The 25,572-nt window shown below is 37.0% G+C and overlaps 1 protein-coding gene across 11 annotated transcripts in view; it reads right to left on the reverse strand.

Moving 5' to 3' along the window:
* Positions 1–25,572, reverse strand: part of LOC124355223 (myosin-16) — a 72,501-nt gene that overhangs the window by 20,639 nt on the left and 26,290 nt on the right. For 2 of the 11 annotated variants that reach the window (XM_046806258.1, XM_046806261.1), the window contains exons 2-4: positions 15,021–15,530; positions 5,804–5,940; positions 2,271–2,492 (exon numbers count right to left, since the gene is read on the reverse strand). In XM_046806258.1, the coding sequence (XP_046662214.1) occupies positions 2,271–2,492; positions 5,804–5,940; positions 15,021–15,372 (711 nt within the window). In that variant the 5' untranslated portion in view covers positions 15,373–15,530. Of the gene's footprint in view, positions 1–2,270; positions 2,493–5,803; positions 5,941–15,020; positions 15,626–18,635; positions 18,936–25,572 lie in introns of those variants that run through there. The other 9 variants (XM_046806256.1, XM_046806254.1, XM_046806253.1 and 6 more) reach the window with 9 other exon arrangements.

The following is a 25,572-nucleotide window of genomic DNA, read 5'->3' on the forward strand; positions in this document are numbered from 1 at the left end:
AGCAAATATCTGAGCAGCCAAGCGCAGGAGAGGCCCAACTCAAGTGGTGGGGAGCGGGACAAGTATCTCATCGTGGACCGTGTCTCGCTCATGTCATTTTGTTTACATTGTTGCTAATTACCTATGCTATAAGTATATTGTATTTTTGCATGTAGACCTATACAAGCATAAAATATTAATTGAATAGACTAATATAATGTATTCAGGGAGCTTGCGTTTTAGTGTGAGGTTAGCCGCTAAGAGGCAGTGGCTAGGTCAGAGGATAGAGCAAGCGGACGAGTGCCGAGCAGTGGTGGGGATACTGAGAGAGGGCGGCATCACTTCGGCGGAGGAGTATTTACCCCACCCTGCGTGAACTAAAACCGTCTAGTGTGTTTTTGTAATTGGTTTACCTATAGGAAACTTTAGCCCAGTCAAACAACTGTACAACAGCATTATTTCTGAATAATCTCAGTCAGAAGGATGGTGTTGAGTAGAACAGAGCGTCTCCTTCTTGTCCTTTCAATCAAAAATAGAAGGAGAAGAGTGAGAAGATTACAGAAACCAGCACTGTTAGTAGCTAGGCTTAGCACATGACTGTATGATGCAATATTTTATGACCTTTGTGTGATATAAGGAAGGCTTCAAGGCAGATCCATTGAAGTAACCTGTGATAATAACTAACAACAGTTGTAGCTTTGACTCATATCTCCAAATAGAGTACACTTATATTATTAAGTAGGTAAATGTCATATAAATCTACAAATTGCAATCACCTTCATAACAGAATTTCTAGGAAATATTTTACATTTTTTCTGGTCATGGTCCTGAAAACCACTATAATATGGAAAAATATACAAATGTGATTTTATCTATGGGCTTATGCAATGTAATACAGATTTGACAATAGCTACACTAATTTTTAAATGTTCCACTCTTAACTTTGTACTACTTACACACAAAGTGGTGTGGTTTGGATAAATTTGTTATCTAGTTTCAACTAATATCAAATGGTGAGCATTTGAATTTGTAAATTTATTTTATTGCACACACAAAGAATAGCATGATTTTAGATATTTTAATTAATTTCATACAACTTTTATATTTATACATTTGTACAAAAAACATCTTAACTTGATAATTTCCAACATAGACACAGAATGACACATTATAACAATATTAGGCAATTTAAAAAGTTTAATTTAAAGTTAAATTTTTTTATATTTCTTAAGTTTAAAAGATGGTGGTTTTTGAAAGTTCTGAAAAGTAATTCTCAGTCATTAGGTATCATAGAGCAAAACAAAACATTGTTTAAGAATTTTCAAACTACTGTACTTGCAACAATGTTAATTTTTACTTTATCTTATGAGGTTTAAAGATTTTACTGTACAATTCTGGTAATAGGGATGAAAACAATAATTGCAATTATTTTAAGTGATTCAAATTCAATTTTGTACAGAGATAGCACTGAGTGGCATAAATAACATTGTTAGCCAGTCTCAATGAATTAAAAATTTCAAGAATGTGGCCTTTCGAATTGGATTCGTTCTTGAAAGGCCAATAAATAATAAGAAAGGTAGGTTGGGATTTACGATTTGAACGAAAGAATAAATATGTTTTAAACTTAAAGATCCTTCCTTGAGCTTACACCTGTTGGATAAGGTGTTACATAAGGTTTGAATCAACGTTCTTGTGGTTTAAAATTAAGATCAAATGGTAAGAGAAAAAAAACACACAAAAGTATTAGTGTTTTTGAGAGACAATAGAATGGCAAAATTTGCAAAGTGAATGATAGAAACCAAATAGGTAAGGAGGGTGGGAAATGTGCTGAATGAAGGCAGGACCAAGATAGCAGGCACTTCTTAGGGAAGGTGAGGAATTAGATGCTGGAGAGAAGGTTTGTTATAGAATTCCCACAAAATCCTTTGGTTTGCTTGGTGATACACACAAATACTGAACAAATTTCTTAGCCGATAAATCTGTTTTTACACATTACAATTTAGCACAAATAATGTTAAAGGTTGATCTTTAGATCTATATGATGGTAACTAATTGAAATAATTTTGACTGTAAAGTATCTTGTAAATTAATTGTCTTATTGTCTTACAGCAAAAATGTTTGCAAAATCAAAATTTCCGGATGATCTATCTTTGGTTGCTTCTTAGGTGCCCAATACAACTTTGAAAAGATTTTCCTATTAGTGATAGTGAATAACTCTTCACTAATCAAAATTTTAAAAATACAAAAATGGAAATAAAACTGTGATATACCAGTGAACTGCAAGAACTCACTCTGAGACTGGTGATGTTAGTTTGGAGACTCTTAGCTGTGTCGCTCAGTTTGGCATCAGTGTCTTTTAGTTGAGCGACAGTGCCCACCAGGTCCTGTAGCTGGCTGCCCAGTGAAGCAATATTTCCTGTAAGCGTGTCCAGGTCATGTGGCACCTTTATTAACTCTGGTGATGCCTTGAACCTTTGCTCCACCCGTGACAGGCTACCGCTTATAGTCGTCACCTAAATAACAATGTTGGAACACATCACTTAAAATAAAAGTAGACATAGAATTTTATTAACAGTACTGTGATATCTCATTGTACCTGCGTTTGATCTGTTGTTCTTAAAAACATTAAAGAAATAACAGGGAATTTCATGTATTTGATTATCCTCCAATAAAATATAAACTTAAATAACTCTAAAAGAGAGCAACTTGAAACATTATCTCAAAATAATCAAATGTTAAAGGAAAAACTAAAAACTGCACCAAATAGATTCTAATTGAGATAAAACAATGTGAAAAGATTCAAGATAAAAAACCACTTAAACCATATTAATGAGGCAAAAAATAGTTTGATTTTTTATTAATTTTGCAGCTTAACTGCAGAAATCACGATACTTTTAATGATAGTTATCACATTCATGATTTTTATTAAATTAAAATTGCTATTATTGTTCCACATTAGATATGATCAAGATAAATTTGTCTAAATGTCTTCATAACCAATCGCAGGAACTTGATAATACTCTCGTGTCAAATAATCAAGAAAATCTTCACAAGTATTGGGTGCTAAAGCTTGAAATATGGAGAATAGTTTATCTTTGGTAGTTCCCCACTAAGAAACTAATTCAAATTCTGCAAACTAATCACAGAAATTCATGAAAAACCATGTTACTGTTACTATTTTTGTGTTATTCAGGATTGTTTAAACACTAAAATTATCATTAGGGTTCGAAATGAATCATACAGATACACTCAAAACGAGTTATTTTTCCATATTTTCATAGTTAACCATGACAACTTGCGGAAAACCTTGATATCATTTACATAAACTCAACACTCTTAATAAATACTGAATATCCAGTCTCTTAAAATATGGGTTGAAAATTGAAAAAGTTTGCTCACTATGATGAATATAATGGTGCTTGATAATATCCATATTTTAACCCACAAGATAATGGGACTGGTGCAGTGGTGAGAGTTAGGGTACGAAAACGATGACTTATTCTAATCACAGATTTGGGAACAGGTTGGCATCAATGTAAAAGTTTCTGCCAATCCAACAGTGGGAACCAATATAGCTCTTTAGTCAAGATATAAATCCTTTTGTACGAGGGTTATCCAGAAAGTAACAGACATTTTTGAATGGTGTGTGACAGAGGGCAGGGCTACAGCTGCCATCTTGGTGTCAAAACACTCTGGTGTTCAGTAGTCAGTAAGCATCGAGCTGTTATCACGCACAGTCTGAATCTCTTTTACTTTTCTCTGTGATAAATTCAAATGTGTACTGCAATTGAAAATCCCACCATTTGGGAAGGAAGTTTGTTCAGTAATAAGGTTTTTGTTGGCAAAAACCATAAACCAATTGAAATCTATTGCCAACTGTGTGAAGTTTATGAAAATGGAATAATGAGTGAAAGCAGATTAAGGTAGTGATGTATTGACTTTAAAAATGGCCACAACAATGTTCATGGCGATAGTCGTAGCGGTAGGCCTAGCCTAGTGACTGAAGATTTGATGTTGAAAATTAATGACAAAGTTCGTGAAAATCGCTGAACTGAACTCTCGGAACATTTCCCACAAATTTCACTAAGTTTACTTCATGAAATTGCTGTAGTAAAGCTTGGATACCACAAATGTTGAGCCAGATGGGTTTCAAAAATCCTTATGGAAGATCACAAAAAACAAAGACTTGCTGCATCATTAACATTCCTTGATGAATACGACAAACATGGTAACGAACTTCTCAATCGTATTGTTACTGGTGATGAACCATGGGTGAAGCATGTCAATTATGAAATAAAAATGCAGTCTATTGAATGGGGCAGACACATACTCCAAAAAAACCAAGAATATATCTCCAAACTCTGTCAGCGAGAAAGATTATGTCAACTGTCATTTTTTAATGCTAAGGGTGTGATTCTGGTTGATTTCCTTGAATGAGGATCAACAATCAACATAGAGAGGTATTGTGAAACATTGCAGAAGCTATGGCGAGTGAAGCGTAAGGGAAAATTGAGCTCAAAAAATTTTGTTTTTCCACTACAATGCACGTCCCCATTCAGTCAATTGTACATGACAAATCTTGGATGAATTTGATTGGGAAGTGTTTGATCATCCGCCTTAGAGCCCAGATCTGGCACCAAGCAACTACCACCTCTTTCCAGCGATGAAGACCTTGCTCGCAAGACAGTAGATTTCAACAAAGCTGGAATCGAAAAACTTGTGTCACGTTATGATAAATGTCTCAATTTTAATGGGGATTACGTTGAAAAATAGCCTAAGAGTGTAGCTCTTATAACAAAATGTTCTTATTTCAGTTGCTTAATTTTTATTCAAAATGTCCATTACTTTCTGGATAGCTCTCATATCATGTGAGATAAAGATATATTACGGATACAATCAATTCATTTTGTTACCTTTTTATTACTCAGACAGGCTGCTTAAATAATTGCCAATACTTTAAAAGTGAAATTAAAACAATACATAATTATTAATGTTACATATTATTATTATATGATAACAAGATAAAAATAAGTTCTATTTCATTTCCAGCCTTTGATGACAATGAATGTTAATGTAACTTAGTTTCAAAGTCAAAGTGCATACATTTCATGTTAATTTCTGGAGTTGCATCTCACTTACCTTATTCATACTCTATATTCTGCTAAATTAGGATTAAGAATACTAAATATATGAAATGCACAGTATAGTCTATTTTGTCAAAAGCAAATTGTCTGTAATGATTATCTGTGTTGTCAAAATAATCACTGACTCCATGGCAAACTCTAGTAAAAAATGTTGTTCTAGTTATAAACTTCTAAAAATATTGTTCCTAGACCATTCAACTACCCTAATTTAAAAGTACTATTTTCAAATTTTCCTTAGAAAAATATACAAATAACAAACAGGGAAAACTTCCAGAAATATTTCGTTCATAAAATAAATTAGTAATTTATTATATTACTAGTTTTATTTTATGATTTACTACCATCGAATTATATAAATAACAAAAACTTAACTAGGTACAGACACATTCAGACAACATTTTAAAAATTCAATTTTTTACTTAGGTCTGAAACTCTTTCATATTTTGCCTCATAATATAAAATCAGTCCTGAATGTGGTTGTTTTCAGAAAACACCTGAAACACCAGCTGGCTGCAAAGTTATATAATAATGTGCATGAGGCTCTTCAATCCAATTCCCAAAATTTAGTAATGTCCACTGTCAACTTGTTGACATGCGCAGAAAACTATTGTAGTTTCAATGTGAATTAACAAATTAGAATTAGAATTTTAACTTATTTAAAAAATATAAGCTACGCATACTTGAGTGGTGAAATTGTTGAGTTGTGAGGTGAGAAGATCCAGCTTGAGGAAGAGGGCAGTCTGGTTTTGCTGCAACTGTTTGGACATGGAGTGGCATTTCTGCAGAGCCTCGGGAACACCCTGGCTGCCGGCCACCACTGCAACACCACAACTTCACTTGCAGGGCTGCAGTAGAGCGATATGGACATGTGACGATTAAAGGGAGTATCAAGAATATCCAGAGGCTGTAGGTTGCTACAACATGGAAAGATGAGGGTGAAGACTCCTACAGGTTTAGTAAAAGTATAAACAGACGTTCCTGGTCAGTTTTCCCAGAGGTAGAGATCAGTTACAAAGATTGGGTAAACCCGGACACAAGTGGATTAAGAGTCTGGTGCTTTTATTTCGATTTGTCTAGTGGAAAATGCCTGAGTGATCCTAGTTACAAATAGGTAGTACAGGTGAGCTTTTAGAGGTTACACTATCCAAGAGGTGCTAAACTCTGCAGGTCTTTATTTGCTACAACGAAAATCTATCTTAAATTTGTGACCGATGAGCCAAAAGGTGTTTTTTTTTTTTTTTTTATACATTTCATATAGCATTTTATATTTCTACAACTCGTTTTTTCTAGTAGTCAACACCACTAAATATGTTTCCTCATATTCAAATAAATAAAAAACGGTAACCCTCGAAATACTTGAATACATATAAACATTATTCAATGAGGGCTATAGAACTTACAAATCTAAGTAATTATAGAACAATACAGTTACATATGCTGATGTCACTACACCAATAATAAATAGCCAAACAGCAGCTGAACAATTCTACCAAATTGAAACAGCCTTGTATACAGCAACACAATACTACAAAATGAATGCGCAAGCAATAAACCCTACCAAGACGACTCAAATCCACTTCTCTATACAAAACCAAGTTCTCAACTCAGGAAGTATTACAAAAGAAAGTCAAACAGAATTCCTTGGCATGGCACTTGAGAACAAGTTAATTTGGACAGACCACATTGATCCTTATGCAAAAAAATCAGTACAAGCATATACGAGTACGTTGTCCAAATAATAAAATGGATTGCGGTACTTGCAGCAGCTAAAACAACATATTTCACCCTTGTACAATCACATATTTATTATTTATGGTCTACTAGTCTGGAGAGAAACCTCGGCACACAATATCAGTCAGATTCTCCCTCCTCCAGAAGAAAGCTGTTAGAGCTCTGGCAAACCTTGAATCACACCAAACCTGCAGACAAGGGGTTTAAGACCTAGAGTTCATGAGAGAGGTGTCTAGAGAATACAAGAAAGTATTCCCTATGTAGATAGACTTCAACTACCAAAAAACAGAGTTCTTCACTCATACAACACTTGTCATGGCTCTAGGTTCAAATTTCCAATACTTGTATTGTATTCCTAATGCAAATTTTCATAGATTTCTCAGGTAATGTACAACATGGTATACTCTTACATGTATTTCTCATATCCTGTAATGTATCAAGAGAACAAAGTGAACTGTTCATTAACATAATTTGTAACTGATTAAAATCAAACCAAGATCATATTTTTTAGTAATCACTTTATATGCTTACCACAATTTTAATCATATTTTAAGTGTGCATACTGATGGTGTTTCTAAATTTGTTGAAAGTGTTCAGCGTTTATCAACATGATAATTAGAGTGGTCATACAATGACCTTAAAAACTAATTATGCCTCATTTGAAAGCCACACATGAAATCTATCTTCTTGCTGACTAAGCCAGAATGGTTTTTATTTTTGAAGTGGATTATTTATCCAACAATCCATTTTTTACTGACCATTACTTCACGGCTCTACAGCAGAACATGAAATTGACTGAACACTTGCTTACTCAGAAGCGTGACAAAATTTCCCACTTAAAAATTATGTCAGGTGTTGAATGTTGAAATGCAATTAGGTGATATACTTATCTAATCTGTGTCATGTGCCCTTGTGTGGGCCCACAAACAATAAACTATAATGCTGATACTGCAGCGCACATTTTAAATTCACTTCCTAGTGTTTAAGGAAGCTAAGATAACATTAACAACTTTTCCACAGTTTACATTATACTTATCGTCTTAGATCTTATATGTGTTGGTTCTAACAAGTAGAACTTAATAATAAGAGCAAAATCTACTTTAAATCTATCACGGCTAAATGTTTGAGATTATTTTGAGATATTTTTTATTTTCTGTACTTACATTATTAAGAACGTGAAAACTCACACAATAATAAATCATTTTGTATCCTGCGATAGAGGAAACGTCAGAAACACACCTTTGGTTCGGCCTATCGTTTTTATACATCTACTTAACCAATTTAACTACTCCTTGTGAGATCCTTGTTTAAACTAACAATGCATTGATTAAAACCATTTTTTATATACTGTATTTTATTGAATTGATGTGTAAGGCTCAGAAATGATACTCGATCCATCAATAATAATGAGTGTAATTAATAGTATAATGAGTCCAAGAGTACACAACTGCTTCTAAATTATATCTTGGGAACATATCAGTAGAATATAGAGAAAAGCTTTCCAATGTTGGGTTACTTATAAACAAAACATTGGATTGGCACGATTAAATTAAATAGACGTCTACAAATGGGTTCACTTAAACACTGACATTAACTAGGAAATTATTACATGTTTACCTGCACTTATTCAAATTAATGTTCAATATGATACTATGTAATTTATTAAATAAATTACATAAATTAAGATGGCTGTAATCTGAGCTAGTTAATACTACAAAAGTGACATGGTGGCAAATAAACGTGTATTACTGAGTCAAGTTTATTTTTAGAAGAGAAACTGGTATGACACTCATCTACAAACTACCAACTACTGTTACTGACATCACAAGGACATTGGAGATAGCACATTTTCACTCTTCTACTAATTATGATTTATGAATATTAGAAAATAGGTTTGCCCAATTTGTCTGAATGGTTTTCATTTATTTGGTACTTTGGCACAACACATACACAAAAATAATGGAGATGGATCACCCTCCATACTTGTCTACAAAACAAATACTCTCTACAAATCATTTACTCTACCTATGTGTGAAGAACAAAATCCTGATAATATTATTATGATTAATGATGGAATTTACAAAATTCCAAATTACAAATTGGCTTGCGCGTTTTGTCGACCTCACTCCAAAGGAGGGGGCGTTGCAATTTTTCTGAAACAAAATTTCATGTTCTCCCCCTTTCCGATCCAAGATTTAGCCGAAAAAGACTTTGAAGCAGTAGGAATCAATTTGCAAACAAACAAATCTAAATTGTTAGTGATCGGAATTTACAAGTCTCCCAGCGGATGTAAGGACACTTTCTTTTCAAAATTCGAACAATTACTTACGAAACTGACTAACCAACGTCAGAAATTCGTCGTAATGGGGGATTTTAACATTGACGCGTTGGACAAAAGTCATCAGTCCACCATTCGACTAGTCGATTTATTGAGGTCATTCAACCTTGAGTTGCTTGTCAACACTCCGACGAGAGTTACGGCTACAACTAAATCGGCTATCGACAACGTCATCTCCAATCACTCAAGTGTCGCAGTGTCTGTGGTAAACACAGCGATTTCCGACCACTATGGCCAAGAGGTCATAATAAGTGGAATAAAATTAGAAAGGGAGCCCAAAAGTACACAAACAGTAAGAGACGTAAGGCCAGAAAACATCGCTCACCTCAACACTTCCCTGTCTAAAGAGACATGGAATTTTCTAAATTCATCTGATCCTGTAGAGCAGCAATTCAAAACGTTTAACGACACTCTAAATTTTCATTTTAACATCTGCTGCCCTACCAGAAAAATTAGTGTTGGCGAAAAAAAATCAAACAACAAACATTGGATCACTAAAGGCATTTTGGTTTCTAGAGAAAAATTAAAGTTTTTCTCGGAAATTAATAAAAATACTTCAAATGACAACTTCAAAATTTTTTTTAGGAAATATAAAAGCATTTACAGAAAAGTGATCCAAGCTGCAAAAGCATATGATGTCTCTAAATCAATTCTCTCTTCCAAAAACATTTCAAAAACAACTTGGAGCATCATTAACAATAAAACAAAAGTTCACAAGCAAATCAAAATTAAAATTGGGGACAAACTTGAGGAAGATGCAACTGAGATTGCGAACCAGTTTAACGGGTTTTTCGCAACCGTTGCTGGTGGGCTGAGTCCTCGACCATCTGAACCTCAAGTACGCCCCTCGCGAAGACAGAGCCCCACAGACTCCATGGTGTTGGCGCCTGTTGTTGAGGATGAGCTTAAACGAATTATTCAGCAGCTCCCAGCCAAAAAATCAAACGATTTAAATCTTATGTCAACATGGCTCATTAAAAGTGTCTTCAAGCACTTAGTGAGACCATTAACCCAACTGATAAATTCTTCATTCCAAAGTGGAGTTTTCCCCTCCCTCCTGAAAGTCGCTAAAGTTGTCCCAATATTTAAGAAAGATGATCCGCTGTCTATCAATAATTATAGGCCTGTCTCAATTTTGCCAGTATTGAGCAAAATATTTGAAAAACTTTTTCTCATAAGAATGCTTTCTTTTTTGGACAAATACAATCAGTTCTCTGATGAACAATTTGGGTTCAGAAAGGGCAAATCGACAACTGACGCAGTTGTTAGTCTTGTTGATATGATTGTGGAGGGGATAGAAAATCGGAAACACACAATGAGTGTGTTTCTTGACCTGTCCAAAGCATTCGACTGCGTTGACCATAACACACTGCTAGACAAACTGGAGTCTCATGGCATTCGAGGCGTGCCCCTTGAATGGCTTAGCTCATTCCTAAGCCACAGATCCCAAGTTGTCCAAATTTCAAATCAACTGTCCAGGCCAATAAAACTGAAATATGGTGTCCCACAGGGATCCATACTCAGTCCTGTGCTTTTCCTGCTTTATGTCAACGACATAGGATCATCACTTCGGCATGGAAAACTAGTGCAGTATGCTGATGATACGACTCTCTGTTTCAGTGGGAAATCCAGTGAAGTTTTGGAACAACAGGCTTTTGTTGACATCAACAACTGTGTCCAACACTTCAACAGCCTCAATCTCACAGCAAACTCATCAAAATCAAATGTTTTGAATTTCTCTTTGCGTGTGGTGGAAAACCTTAGTGAACCCGCAGTTTTCTTGGGGGACTCCACACTGGACGAAGTCTGCTCTTCAAAATTCCTGGGAATACACCTTGATAGAGGGTTGACCTGGAATGATCATATTGACCACGTTTGTGCCAAAATTTCCTCAGGAATTTTCGTTCTGAGGTCTTTAGCAAAATACTGCCCGAGTCAGGTACTGATAACGGCGTATTACGGCTTGATTTATCCCCATCTGTCCTACGGTCTGGTTCTGTGGGGAGCGTGTGCAAACACTCACTTCCAGAGAGTTTTCAGACTTCAAAAAAAATCGATTCGAATCATCGCAAAAATCAATTACAGAGAGTCGTGCAGGCCGGTTTTCAAGAAATTGCAGCTGTTGACGTTGCCGTGTCTCTACATTTTAGAAACAACCATGTTTTGTATGTACAAATGTGCCTTAACCAGAGGCCGGGACATACACATGTATGAGACACGAGGCAGAGAAAACTACCGTACGGGAAGACACAGAACGGTAGTTTGTGAACACTTGCCTTCGCAAGCAGGTGTTAATTTCCTCAACAGACTGCCCAACTCTATAAAAACTACCCCAACGCCCAAGGCGTTCAAAGCTCGTCTCAAACGCCTTTTGGTGTCGCATGCATTTTATAATGCAGATGAGTTTTTTGAATTCGACTGGGAGACCACACAATTGGAATGACTGACTCCAATGTTTGAAGTGGGTTTCATTGGCCAGGAATGAAAGATGCGTGATTGTAAAACTGTATGTTTGAATGAGGTAATGTGGTATGAATGTTTAAAATTTTAGAATTACTCGTACAATATTGACGTTTGCTATGCAACTCATACATGTTGTCCTTGCAATAAAAGAATTTGATTTGATTTGATGCTTTTGTGTATAATTTTAGGGTGGAACTGAAATTTACAGAGGGATATGGAGTTTTTTTTAAGATATGCAGCACTATTGGTGTTTCTATACTGTGTAGCCCTTATTGTTGGAATAGAAATACGGGGCATGCCTCATTCATATAAAGATATTGTTAACATACACACAAACACTTTTTAGTTTTACTTGTGAAGTGTGTCTATTTTTTTTTTACTATTTTAACTATAAAGTTAAAAAAGGTTTGAGGTTGTGTTATTATATATATATATAAATCTTTACAAAATGTTATGTGTATAAAGTATTATACCTCTAAAATAATACACATTCCATAAATCAAAAACCAAAAAAGGGTTCAAAACTGTTTTAAAATTTAACATAACTAACAGACAAGAAAATTAAAGTAGATACTAAATAAATTGAGTTTGGCATAAGTAAAAATACTAATCTTTTATATTTTTTAGTTTGGTTTTGAGGAAAACTCATAAAATGTTTGGTCTAGTAGAAAATTATAAATGTTTTGATTAAATGTTAAGGATTCATCATATATTCAATACAATCTAATGCAAAAGGTTTAAAAATTCTTTTATCACAGTAACCATGTCAAGGATGACATTGATGGATATAACAATGAAGTTTAATTTGAAATAGGTCTTGAGTAATAGGCTCATAGACGAGGCAAAGAATCGACTGAGATTTGTTACGCCCCGGCAGTAAGTAAGTAAGGTCTTGAGTAACAACTAATTTTTAACTACAACCACGAATTTTTAACACTGCATATATGTATTACGTTACTCTGTGCTTTTTGTATTACACCATGTTTCCTTGAAACCTGTTTTATTGTTAAATAAAATTAAGTAACAATAAAAATAACTTGACAAGTCATAAGTCAAATGATTCTCTTATATCAGCTCTTATAACAGATATGCTTATAGGTAATATCCTGGTATTATTTCTGCACTTTCAATTTGATATGTTTTAGTCCATGTTTACTGAGGATTATAAGATCGGGAATTTAAGATATTGTTTCCAATAAGTGTATAAGTCTATTTATTTTGTTGGATATTCTGGTGTAGTATTTTTGTACTGCCTGTGTCTGTAGTTGAAGAAGTTTGTTAAAGAAATATCTGGTGGATAAGCAACTTTTTTCCCACTTTTTTTTCTTGTGGTCTGTCTATAAAAAAAAAGCTTCAGTCGGAGTCATTTGCAAGCTGTATTATTTCTAAAGTATGTTTTCATGGGGGATTGTTGAGATTAACAGAGTCTGCAAAGTGCAGGCAGTATTCATGGGACTCTTACAGTTATTTGTATCCAGAAATTCTTCATGTGTCTAATTTTCTAGCAGATGTCTTGCACTTACTGGAGGGCATTTAATGGTCTTACAGAAGCTTACTGCTTGCCGGTAACAGAAATGTCACTTAGGATTTTATTTTAAAACTTTTGTTCAATACAGGTTTTAATTGTTTCCTTGTGTGCTTTATTTATACTAACCCGAAGGGATACACTGAATGGATTGTTCCTGTTGCATTCTTCCTACACTTATTTGAATCATGTTGACAAAGAGTACACTTTTAATGGATGCCCCTTTCTTCAAGGTCTTGCAAGTACTCATAGAGTGAGATTAGGCATAGTTTCTGTAATTAATGGTTTCAATTTGAGTGTTAGCTCATTCAGAACAGATTGGTGTGAAATAATAGAACAAGGGCTTTAAGACTGAGTAATGACATTTTTAATTACTGTCTCCATCTTGTCTTGTCTTACTTTTATTTAGGCCATTTATAAAAAAAAAAAAAAAACAGTAGTAAGGTTTTGGGGGGTGGTTTGAAGTGATATTTCATAAACTGTTGTCTGGTATACAGTGTTTAATTTTCTTCGTGTTCCTAGTTGGACTGTGTCTACTTGGTTTGCTATTATATTGAAAATTAGGAACTCCTATTCCTTTTCTTTGAGACACTTTTTACTCAACTTATAAAGACCGCAGCAATTTCTAGTAATATATTGTGTGTTTATGTTTAGCAATGTTATTTCTTCTAACTGCATAATTAAAACTCGTACAATTTATGATTATATGTAAACATGAGAAACAGAAAATGGATACAAGGAAAATAGAGAGACAGAAGATTTTGATTAGTGCAAAAAAATCCATCACCAGCATTAGAATTCTGGAAACAGTTTCACAAGTACCTATGGGCATAAAATTAGCACCTGACAAACCTACATCATAAAAAGAGTTATTTACATGTTCTGAACACATTATGAACAATAATAATGCACAGAAAATGACAAAAGGTGAGATACAGATATAAATCTCTCTTTGATGTGGTGAATTTATAACCACCTTAATCATTTCCAACACTATAAAAGGCCTTGTCGTCTAATGACAAACAAAACTGATGAATTGCTACAATGAAAACACCTGCACCTCAGCTGAACACGACATCAAGTGAAAATTTTGTTTTATTTGAGATGAGTTTCTATTTATGAAACAGTTTTAGAGTAGCTCCATGGCAAAATCTCAGGTGCATGGCATGCAGCTAACTTGTCACACAAAAATACTGGGTTATAAAAAAAAAAAATTAAAAACACATACATTTTGTGCAATCTTCTATCAGTGTAAAGATCATACCATTTGTTCTATGTTCTCATTTACCACTTAAGCAATCTTCCATCTACATATTTTTATGGTAGAAATATTTTTTCAACCTTTCATTAATTTCTGGTTGACAACTACATTTTGGTTATTTTGAGCTACCGTAGCTGAAATATTAAAATTGGACCTAGTTAAACTAGAGCTATTCCAACTTTGCCCATGAATTCATGAATGCATGTTGGAAGACAGAATTTCACTACAAGGTCAACTCGTCAAGGAGATATATTTTGTCCATCAAGGAAAGATGACTAAGAGATTAGTTGACCTATCCTTCAATGGCCTGCCAGACTCATGCTTGAGGGAAGAGTAGCTTTTTCAAGCCGTCTTTACAGAAAAACTCCTGAATACAATTCTAGAGATTATGCTACATTTCCTTCAAATTTAGCCTGTCAGCATGCATGTGGGAATTAAGGTTGCCTTATCAAAGTCACTTTTCTGCAAGGATTAATAACTATTGGTGAAAAGAGAAGGTTTGACTGACAGTGTTGCCAATTACACCATCTCTGGCGGTAAAGTTAGATCAGCTCTAGTGTAATATAATCTGTTAAGTACCTTGGTCCAACTGTGTCCTGAGGAATGTTGCCTGCTCCCTGACGTCTATGAAGAGCCACATGACGGTTGTAGTAGCGACCACGCAGGCGAACACCAGCACCAGCGTGCACGCCCGCAGAAGGCTCACACAGGCCCGACGCCGCCCCCACGGCCGCCCCCCAGTGGTACGCCGCCCCCGCCACTGCTCCTCCGGCTCGTCCGTCGAGTCGCTCAACAAGCCGTCCTGACTGCTCACGCCGCCGCCACTCCCACCCCCGCGCCACCGCCCCCGACGGCCCAGCGCGTCCAGCTCCTTCCGCTTCCTCATCTTCTTACCGCCGGCGCGCAGTGGCACCGCCACCCGCGTCTCCATCACCTCCGCGCACTTCACTTCGCCCGGTTATTGGACCGTCCACATACACATTCCACCACTGCCTCTCGAGAGTCTTACTATAAAATATTCTTAATTCCTCTGGTCTCTTCCATGTAAAAGGACATTCACTATAAGTTTTATACGATCATAATCCAAACCTGGAAAGAATGAAATACCATATATGCCTTTATCGTGGGAAGATGTAGGATAGAGTTGGACTGTGGTTGGCGCCTTGAATTACAGTATTTGGAACCTGGAAAGAGAGTAACTCTTAAAGATTCCAGCCACCATGAATTACATTCATTCCCTGTACATTCATTCTCGAATTATTTCTAGAGTACATTACGGTTTGAATTTATTGAACCCTAATTTAATTTTTCAGAAAAGAAATTGCCATGATAATAATAAAATAGGATACAGTAAATAAAACAAATTGATGGGATGTTGTCATTAAAAAATAAAAGTATTTCGTGGTATTTAGGCAAATTAAATGTTCTAAAAACAGTTATATAAACAGGATTTCAGAGAAAAAAATAATGCCAAAGGTTTCTGAGCTTAAAACATACGCGTAGGATAGAACTGTAGCTGGTTACTTCAATAACAGAATGTGTTTATTGACCTGACTTCCATCTACTTTCGCTGGTAAAATAATCGGGTACCAGAACCAAATACACGAGCTCAAGAAAGGAGATGACAGAGAAAGATATTATGCACTTTGTAAACGCCATACCAAGTTCTCATTAAGTGTTGTAGGATTGCTTGAACGATCTGCTGCTGCTGTAGATAGTTAAGTCGTTTATAGGCCCACGTACGTTGATTCAGTTATAGATCAAAACGCCACAATAAGAACCAAGATTCCACATTCCACCAAGACAATACAAGGAACGGAAGTACTGTTCACGCGCCGCGTGCAGCCACGCCATCCACCAGCCGCCCACTCGCCATTGTACACATTGTGAATTGTGTGTAGATCGAGATTGGGGCTATTACATCCATCACTTCCGTTACCGTCATGTCGAGATTACAAATGGAAAGACAAAGTAACGCTACAGAGCACGTCTTGATACTATTACCAACAGACAAAAGTTTGATTGAGAAGCGTCAGCTGGTCATCAAGGTCACAAGAATCCCGAGATTCAATCATGTGCCCCGCCAAAACAAAAGCAGGTACTACTTTATGAGTAACATAACCTCAACTTCGCACTGCGAGATGTAGGTCAATGTCGAACAAGTGCTCAAGAGTGGCCCGGAGTGTGTTGATCTTGGAAAGGTCGTACGAACGATTAATGTTTAACACTGAATCGCGATCGTCAGTGCCAGGAGACCTTCTGTTGTACAACCTTTCAATACTGAACTGTCTGCGTTCTTTGCTGAGGCAAGGTTTCATATACTGGGCAAACAAGGCGAATGATTGGTAGCACATCGTGATGTAACGACGCTAAAGATACATATTTAGTTAGCCTTTATAAAATTGTTTTTAATATTTTTCAAGACGCCATAGATCGTTTCTCTGGATTCTGATCCACACAACGAAATCTATCAAAAAACACAGGCGCACCTATTTGTCTATATTTTGCAATTATTTCAAGAAAAATTGTCATACGTTATTTCTTGGCTGACATGTTAAAAGCTAAATAACTCCTAGAAATATTTTTCTACTCAATATATCTAATAATAAAATAAATAAATAATTATCTTATCACCTAAATAAAGCTCAGGTAGTTTAAATAATTATGAATTTCTATAAATATTTGTGTTTTCATTAACCCTGCTCACAATGTATGTATAGGTTGCTCTATATATATATATATATATATATATATATATATATATATATATATATATATTTCAATAAACATTGAATCGCAAAAAGTACTTGCTCCGCCGGGACTCGAACCCGGATCTCTCACTTGCCGGGTGAATGTGCTACCATTACACCACAGAGCCCTCACTTTTTACGATTCAATTATTTTGTATTTGGCCGTTTCTTTCACATATGTGTTTAAATTATATATATATTTTATATATATATATTATATGTGTGTGTGTGTGTGTGTGTGTGTGTGTGTGTGTGTGTGTGTGTGTGTGTGTGTGTTTATTATTTTTTGTTAACATGTTTAACTATTTGTATCTCTTGAACATATCTTGTTTAGACGAAATATAGAGAATTTTTATGTTTCATTTCTCTGTTTTTATTGATAATCTTTCGAGAAAACCCCACGCCCACTACACTATGCACACCCACAGAGTATAACTAGTTGAACCGAACTACCATTATCGGAACTGCCATTGAAGATAGCAGGAATAATTACAAAAAATAATGATTCATCGATAACTCGTACTTACAAATATATTTTATTAGTTGCTACAATTCAAAATTCTATTGAAACTAAATCCTGAGTGCAAGAATACATAAAATATCTACACACGTCATATAATATTTATCAGACAGATAAGAAAGGACCTAACCGAGATTATGAGTGGAGGAGATACGTATATTAAGCTCGGTTTTTACAAACTATTATATTGTTATTATTTGTTACATCCTAAATTTTTCTAGCAATTTATCTTACACTTTAGATGTAGCGAATGTTCTCTGCAATTCTAGTTTGTAGGTTACGCATAATTAAATTGATATCAATAACGATCTAGATAAGTTACAAATTTCACAATGGTTTTCAGTTCCACATATATATAATAACTTTTAGTTTTTTAACCATTGTGATAAAACACCTTAGTCCTCTATATGTAATACAACGTTTATTTTAGCAATTATTAGACGTCATGTGTTCTGCATAATTACTTTATAGTGCAGTAAAACCACAACACGAATAAGTTCTAAATGAAGATTTAACTTGCAGAAAACCAGTAATATTACTTAACTTTTTAACTATTATTTACTTGTTATTTTATTTTTATCTAATACTGTATAACATTTGTCAAAAATAGAACTCTAAGAATTCCGTCTCTTGCACATAAAAATCTAAACGTTTACATTCTTCCGTGAAACAAAATCTAATTTGATGTAGTTTGTTTAATTTACTTGTTTGATACTTCAGATCTCGTACGCTGCAACACAGAGCTACGTTTGAATTTGCGTTAACTAAACTGTTAAACGTAATATTTACAAATGCAGCTAACATATATATTTCAGTATAATCTATATATATATATATATATATATATATATATATATATATATATATATATATATATAAATAAATTATATATAATAGAGTAATGGGCATTACAGATAGTCTTACAGTATTTAAATCTACTTGAACGAACAATTCAATCTAACATGCACTCACTACATTCTCTCTTACGGTCTGCTAGTGACAGTGGAATACACGAGATTAATTTCAGATAAGGTAGCTAATAAACTGCAGTGAAACCTGTCGTTACGACCGATCAATAAGAGGGTATCTGAACAAACCACCAGCGACTTGTGTACACTCCGCGCCCGGCGCACGCACCAAACGGGGAAGGTGACTATGATAAGAGAACTACTATAATCCCACAGTGATAACCGGGCTGACTGCGACTGTACTACACCGACTGGCAACGGTGACAGTGCTGCTGTCTCGCGGCGTCGCGGCAAGGTGTCGAACTCGCCGAAAACAGTCTGTCCTTGCCCTTGATACACACCCAGAACTGTCGTATTAACACGAAAACCGCTAAATGTTTGAAATACCACGAGCTTCTTCAAAACAAACAAAAAACAAAGAAATCACCCATTTCAATTATTGTGAACAACAGAATCGTAAACTTTAATTAGCCCAATGTTTTTCTGTGTTGCTTCATTAGTTGCAATATCAGTACATTTGCAACTGCTAAGTGTATGCTTTTTATTTAATCGCACACATATAAATTTCAATATTAGATTCTGATTTTTATATTTCATACCCTCATACACACACAGTTTTCACAGAATTAAAGTTGTAAAAGCTAGATGACATATTAGGAACAATAAAAAAACAAAACACTGTATGTTTCAACATTTTCCTAAACACAGTCTTATAGTTTTCTGTTCTGATACTCTAAATAACATTTGTCCAAAATATAACCCTAAGAGTTCCTTTTCTTAAACGTAAAAATCTACGTAATTACACTATTTTGTGAAACAAATATAATTTGATATTGTTTGATTAATGTATTTCCTAGATATTTCAGATAACTCATAATTAAGTGCACCGTAACATGGAGCTTTGTTTGAATTTCCGTTAATTAATTGTTTTTTTTTTTATTATTTACGAATGTAACGCAATATTTTCAGTTTTATTTACATATCTGTCGTATACTTCTTTTGCGAATTTTTTTCAAACTATGGATATAACTAGTGAAACTGCAATTACCACAATGTAGTTATGTGTTGCTTCATTAGTTGCAATATCAGTACATTTTACTGACCTAAGCATATGCAAGTTATTTAATAGTAAAAATACAAACTTTAATATTAGACTATGATTTTTATTTTTCCCAAACACACAGTCTTTTCTGAATTAAAGTTGAAAATTACAGCAAAAACATCAACATAAAAGCATGATGTCAGATAAGATAAGATAGTTATTGACCATTAAGAAATCACCAAAATCACAATAGGTGTCGTCAACAATTGTAAAAATACTAATCCTATAAACAGAAGTGGTACACAGTTCAAAAAATCCAAAAAAAAGAAGCAGAGAACAAAAACATGACCGTGCATTTACCCCTGGCAGATCCTCACTGTTCAAATGACATTCTAACATGTTAAACTACAATATAAAAAATATAGAAATCTCAGCTGCAATACTGAGTTCAACATTTAATTATTGCAGATACTCAAGTTCATTGCTAATATATAGATTAGTTTCGTAAAATTCTCATATGTAAATAAATATGATACTGTAAATGATTAGGTTGCGTGGGCCGGCAGTAGGCCTAGTCAGTCAAGGCCTACTGTATCGTAAGCCTGTGGCGACAGAGACGCAACGACGCAAAGCTGGTTGACACGAGAGTTGAAATCTTTGACAGTTGGACTGACAGTTGACACCTAATTATACACACATAACGGTGATACTATAAACGATGAGGTTGCGTATGCCGGCAGTAGGCCTACTGTGTCGCAATCCTGTGGCGACAGTGATGCAACGACGCAAAGCTGGTTATTAGCATGACTCGAGAGTTGAAATCTTTGACAGTTGGACTGACAGTTGACACCCAATTATACACATATAACGGTGATACTATAAACGATAAGGTTGCGTAGGCCGGCAGTAGGCCTAGTCAGCCAAGGCCTACTGTGTCGCAAGCCTGTGGCGACAATGACACAACGATGCAAAGCTGGTTATTAGCAATGCCACGAGAGGTGTCATCTTCGGCAGTTGGACTGACAGTTGACACCCAATTATACACATATAACGGTGATACTATAAACGATAAGGTTGCGTAGACCGGCAGTAGGCCTAGTCAGCCAAGGCCTACTGTGTCGCAAGCCTGTGGCGACAATGACACAACGATGCAAAGCTGGTTATTAGCATGACACGAGAGTTGAAATCTTTGGCAGTTGGACTGACAGTTGACACCCAATTATACACATATAACGGTGATACTATAAACGATAAGGTTGCGTAGGCCGGCAGTAGGCCTAGTCAGCCAAGGCCTACTGTGTCGCAAGCCTGTGGCGACAATGACACAACGATGCAAAGCTGGTTATTAGCAATGCCACGAGAGGTGTCATCTTCGGCAGTTGGACTGACAGTTGACACCCAATTATACACATATAACGGTGATACTATAAACGATGAGGTTGCGTATGCCGGCAGTAGGCCTACTGTGTCGCAATCCTGTGGCGACAGTGATGCAACGACGCAAAGCTGGTTATTAGCATGACTCGAGAGTTGAAATCTTTGACAGTTGGACTGACAGTTGACACCCAATTATACACATATAACGGTGATACTATAAACGATAAGGTTGCGTAGGCCGGCAGTAGGCCTAGTCAGCCAAGGCCTACTGTGTCGCAAGCCTGTGGCGACAATGACACAACGATGCAAAGCTGGTTATTAGCAATGCCACGAGAGGTGTCATCTTCGGCAGTTGGACTGACAGTTGACACCCAATTATACACATATAACGGTGATACTATAAACGATAAGGTTGCGTAGACCGGCAGTAGGCCTAGTCAGCCAAGGCCTACTGTGTCGCAAGCCTGTGGCGACAATGACACAACGATGCAAAGCTGGTTATTAGCATGACACGAGAGTTGAAATCTTTGGCAGTTGGACTGACAGTTGACACCCAATTATACACATATAACGATGATACTATAAACGATGAGGTTACGTAGGCCAGCAGTAGGCCTAGTCAGTCAAGGCCTACTGTGTCGCAAGCCTGTGGCGACAATGACACAACGACGCAAAGCTGGTTATTAGCATGACACGAGAGTTGAAATCTTTGACAGTTGGACTGACAGTTGACACCCAATTATACACATATAACGGTGATACTATAAACGATGAGGTTGCGTAGGCCGGCAGTAGGCCTAGTCAGCCAAGGCCTACTGTGTCGCAAGCCTGTGGCGACAATGACACAACGACGCAAAGCTGGTTATTAGCATGACACGAGAGTTGAAATCTTTGGCAGTTGGACTGACAGTTGACACCCAATTATACACATATAACGGTGATACTATAAACGATAAGGTTGCGTAGGCCGGCAGTAGGCCTAGTCAGCCAAGGCCTACTGTGTCGCAAGCCTGTGGCGACAATGACACAACGATGCAAAGCTGGTTATTAGCAATGCCACGAGAGGTGTCATCTTCGGCAGTTGGACTGACAGTTGACACCCAATTATACACATATAACGGTGATACTATAAACGATGAGGTTGCGTATGCCGGCAGTAGGCCTACTGTGTCGCAATCCTGTGGCGACAGTGATGCAACGACGCAAAGCTGGTTATTAGCATGACTCGAGAGTTGAAATCTTTGACAGTTGGACTGACAGTTGACACCCAATTATACACATATAACGGTGATACTATAAACGATAAGGTTGCGTAGGCCGGCAGTAGGCCTAGTCAGCCAAGGCCTACTGTGTCGCAAGCCTGTGGCGACAATGACACAACGATGCAAAGCTGGTTATTAGCAATGCCACGAGAGGTGTCATCTTCGGCAGTTGGACTGACAGTTGACACCCAATTATACACATATAACGGTGATACTATAAACGATAAGGTTGCGTAGACCGGCAGTAGGCCTAGTCAGCCAAGGCCTACTGTGTCGCAAGCCTGTGGCGACAATGACACAACGATGCAAAGCTGGTTATTAGCATGACACGAGAGTTGAAATCTTTGGCAGTTGGACTGACAGTTGACACCCAATTATACACATATAACGATGATACTATAAACGATGAGGTTACGTAGGCCAGCAGTAGGCCTAGTCAGTCAAGGCCTACTGTGTCGCAAGCCTGTGGCGACAATGACACAACGACGCAAAGCTGGTTATTAGCATGACACGAGAGTTGAAATCTTTGACAGTTGGACTGACAGTTGACACCCAATTATACACATATAACGGTGATACTATAAACGATGAGGTTGCGTAGGCCGGCAGTAGGCCTAGTCAGTCAAGGCCTACTGTGTCGCAAGCCTGTGGCGACAATGACACAACGATGCAAAGCTGGTTATTAGCATGACACGAGAGTTGAAATCTTTGGCAGTTGGACTGACAGTTGACACCCAATTATACACATATAACGATGATACTATAAACGATGAGGTTACGTAGGCCAGCAGTAGGCCTAGTCAGCCAAGGCCTACTGTGTCGCAAGCCTGTGGCGACAATGACACAACGACGCAAAGCTGGTTATTAGCATTGCCACGAGAGTTGAAATTTTTGACAGTTGGACTGACAGTTGACACCCAATTATACACATATAACGGTGATACTATAAACGATGAGGTTGCGTAGGCCGGCAGTAGGCCTAGTCAGCCAAGGCCTACTGTGTCGCAAGCCTGTGGCGACAATGACACAACGACGCAAAGCTGATTATTAGCAATGCCACGAGAGGTGTCATCTTTGGCAGTTGGACTGACAGTTGACACCCAATTATACACATATAACGATGATACTATAAACGATGAGGTTACGTAGGCCAGCAGTAGGCCTAGTCAGTCAAGGCCTACTGTGTCGCAAGCCCGTGGCGACAATGACACAACGACGCAAAGCTGGTTATTAGCATTGCCACGAGAGGTGTCATCTTCGGCAGTTGGACTGACAGTTGACACCCAATTATACACATATAACGGTGATACTATAAACGATGAGGTTGCGTAGGCCGGCAGTAGGCCTAGTCAGCCAAGGCCTACTGTGTCGCAAGCCCGTGGCGACAATGACACAACGACGCAAAGCTGATTATTAGCAATGCCACGAGAGGTGTCATCTTTGGCAGTTGGACTGACAGTTGACACCCAATTATACACATATAACGATGATACTATAAACGATGAGGTTACGTAGGCCAGCAGTAGGCCTAGTCAGTCAAGGCCTACTGTGTCGCAAGCCCGTGGCGACAATGACACAACGACGCAAAGCTGGTTATTAGCATTGCCACGAGAGGTGTCATCTTCGGCAGTTGGACTGACAGTTGACACCCAATTATACACATATAACGGTGATACTATAAACGATGAGGTTGCGTAGGCCGGCAGTAGGCCTAGTCAGCCAAGGCCTACTGTGTCGCAAGCCTGTGGCGACAATGACACAACGACGCAAAGCTGATTATTAGCAATGCCACGAGAGGTGTCATCTTTGGCAGTTGGACTGACAGTTGACACCCAATTATACACATATAACGATGATACTATAAACGATGAGGTTACGTAGGCCAGCAGTAGGCCTAGTCAGTCAAGGCCTACTGTGTCGCAAGCCTGTGGCGACAATGACACAACGACGCAAAGCTGGTTATTAGCATTGCCACGAGAGGTGTCATCTTCGGCAGTTGGACTGACAGTTGACACCCAATTATACACATATAACGGTGATACTATAAACGATGAGGTTGCGTAGGCCAGCAGTAGGCCTAGTCAGTCAAGGCCTACTGTGTCGCAAGCCTGTGGCGACAATGACACAACGACGCAAAGCTGGTTATTAGCATTGCCACGAGAGGTGTCATCTTCGGCAGTTGGACTGACAGTTGACACCCAATTATACACATATAACGATGATACTATAAACGATGAGGTTACGTAGGCCAGCAGTAGGCCTAGTCAGTCAAGGCCTACTGTGTCGCAAGCCTGTGGCGACAATGACACAACGACGCAAAGCTGGTTATTAGCATTGCCACGAGAGGTGTCATCTTCGGCAGTTGGACTGACAGTTGACACCCAATTATACACATATAACGGTGATACTATAAACGATGAGGTTGCGTAGGCCGGCAGTAGGCCTAGTCAGCCAAGGCCTACTGTGTCGCAAGCCCGTGGCGACAATGACACAACGACGCAAAGCTGGTTATTAGCAATGCCACGAGAGGTGTCATCTTTGGCAGTTGGACTGACAGTTGACAGCCAATTATAGATTATACCATTTACCAATTTATTTTTACGTTACTGCATTAATGTTATTGTCGACAATGTTTACTTGAATGAAGGTAATCGCTTTTGTAATAAAAAAGTACAAATCATTCTATTAATTTTTAGATTCGTGTGAACAGGAGTACAAACAAACGCCGACTATCAGATTAACCTTCAAGATAGTTTGAATGTAGGCGAAGTGGTCGGAAAATGTTTTATTAGCTTCGTCGAGTATGTCTCACCAATTCCCTTAACTCTGTATACAAGTCATTACATTTAAAATGTTCGATTTCCCCCAGCCATACATTTTAGAGAAAATGGAAATAATTTTGAAATTCATAAATGATGTCCTCATGTGGTTTTATTATACTTCTACAGTAGAATTGAACATACCAAACGTCCAAAAGTTAAAACGGGGGAAGACTTATAAGACTTTAGATAGTTAATAAACAATTTACTTGCAGTAAGAATATCAAAATACACATTCTCTTTTAATGCTGTATGTTTAACACTTGGTGTAACAATTTCTTGGTTCAGCTTAAGCGAACCTCTCTATTGGGTATATGTTTGCAACAATTTCCAAATGATAATGAGCGAACAAATTGAACAACAAGCTTAAAATTTTTAAGTAATGTTTCATAT

This window comes from Homalodisca vitripennis, chromosome 2, assembly GCF_021130785.1.
Source record: "Homalodisca vitripennis isolate AUS2020 chromosome 2, UT_GWSS_2.1, whole genome shotgun sequence".
Taxonomy (NCBI): domain Eukaryota; kingdom Metazoa; phylum Arthropoda; class Insecta; order Hemiptera; family Cicadellidae; genus Homalodisca; species Homalodisca vitripennis.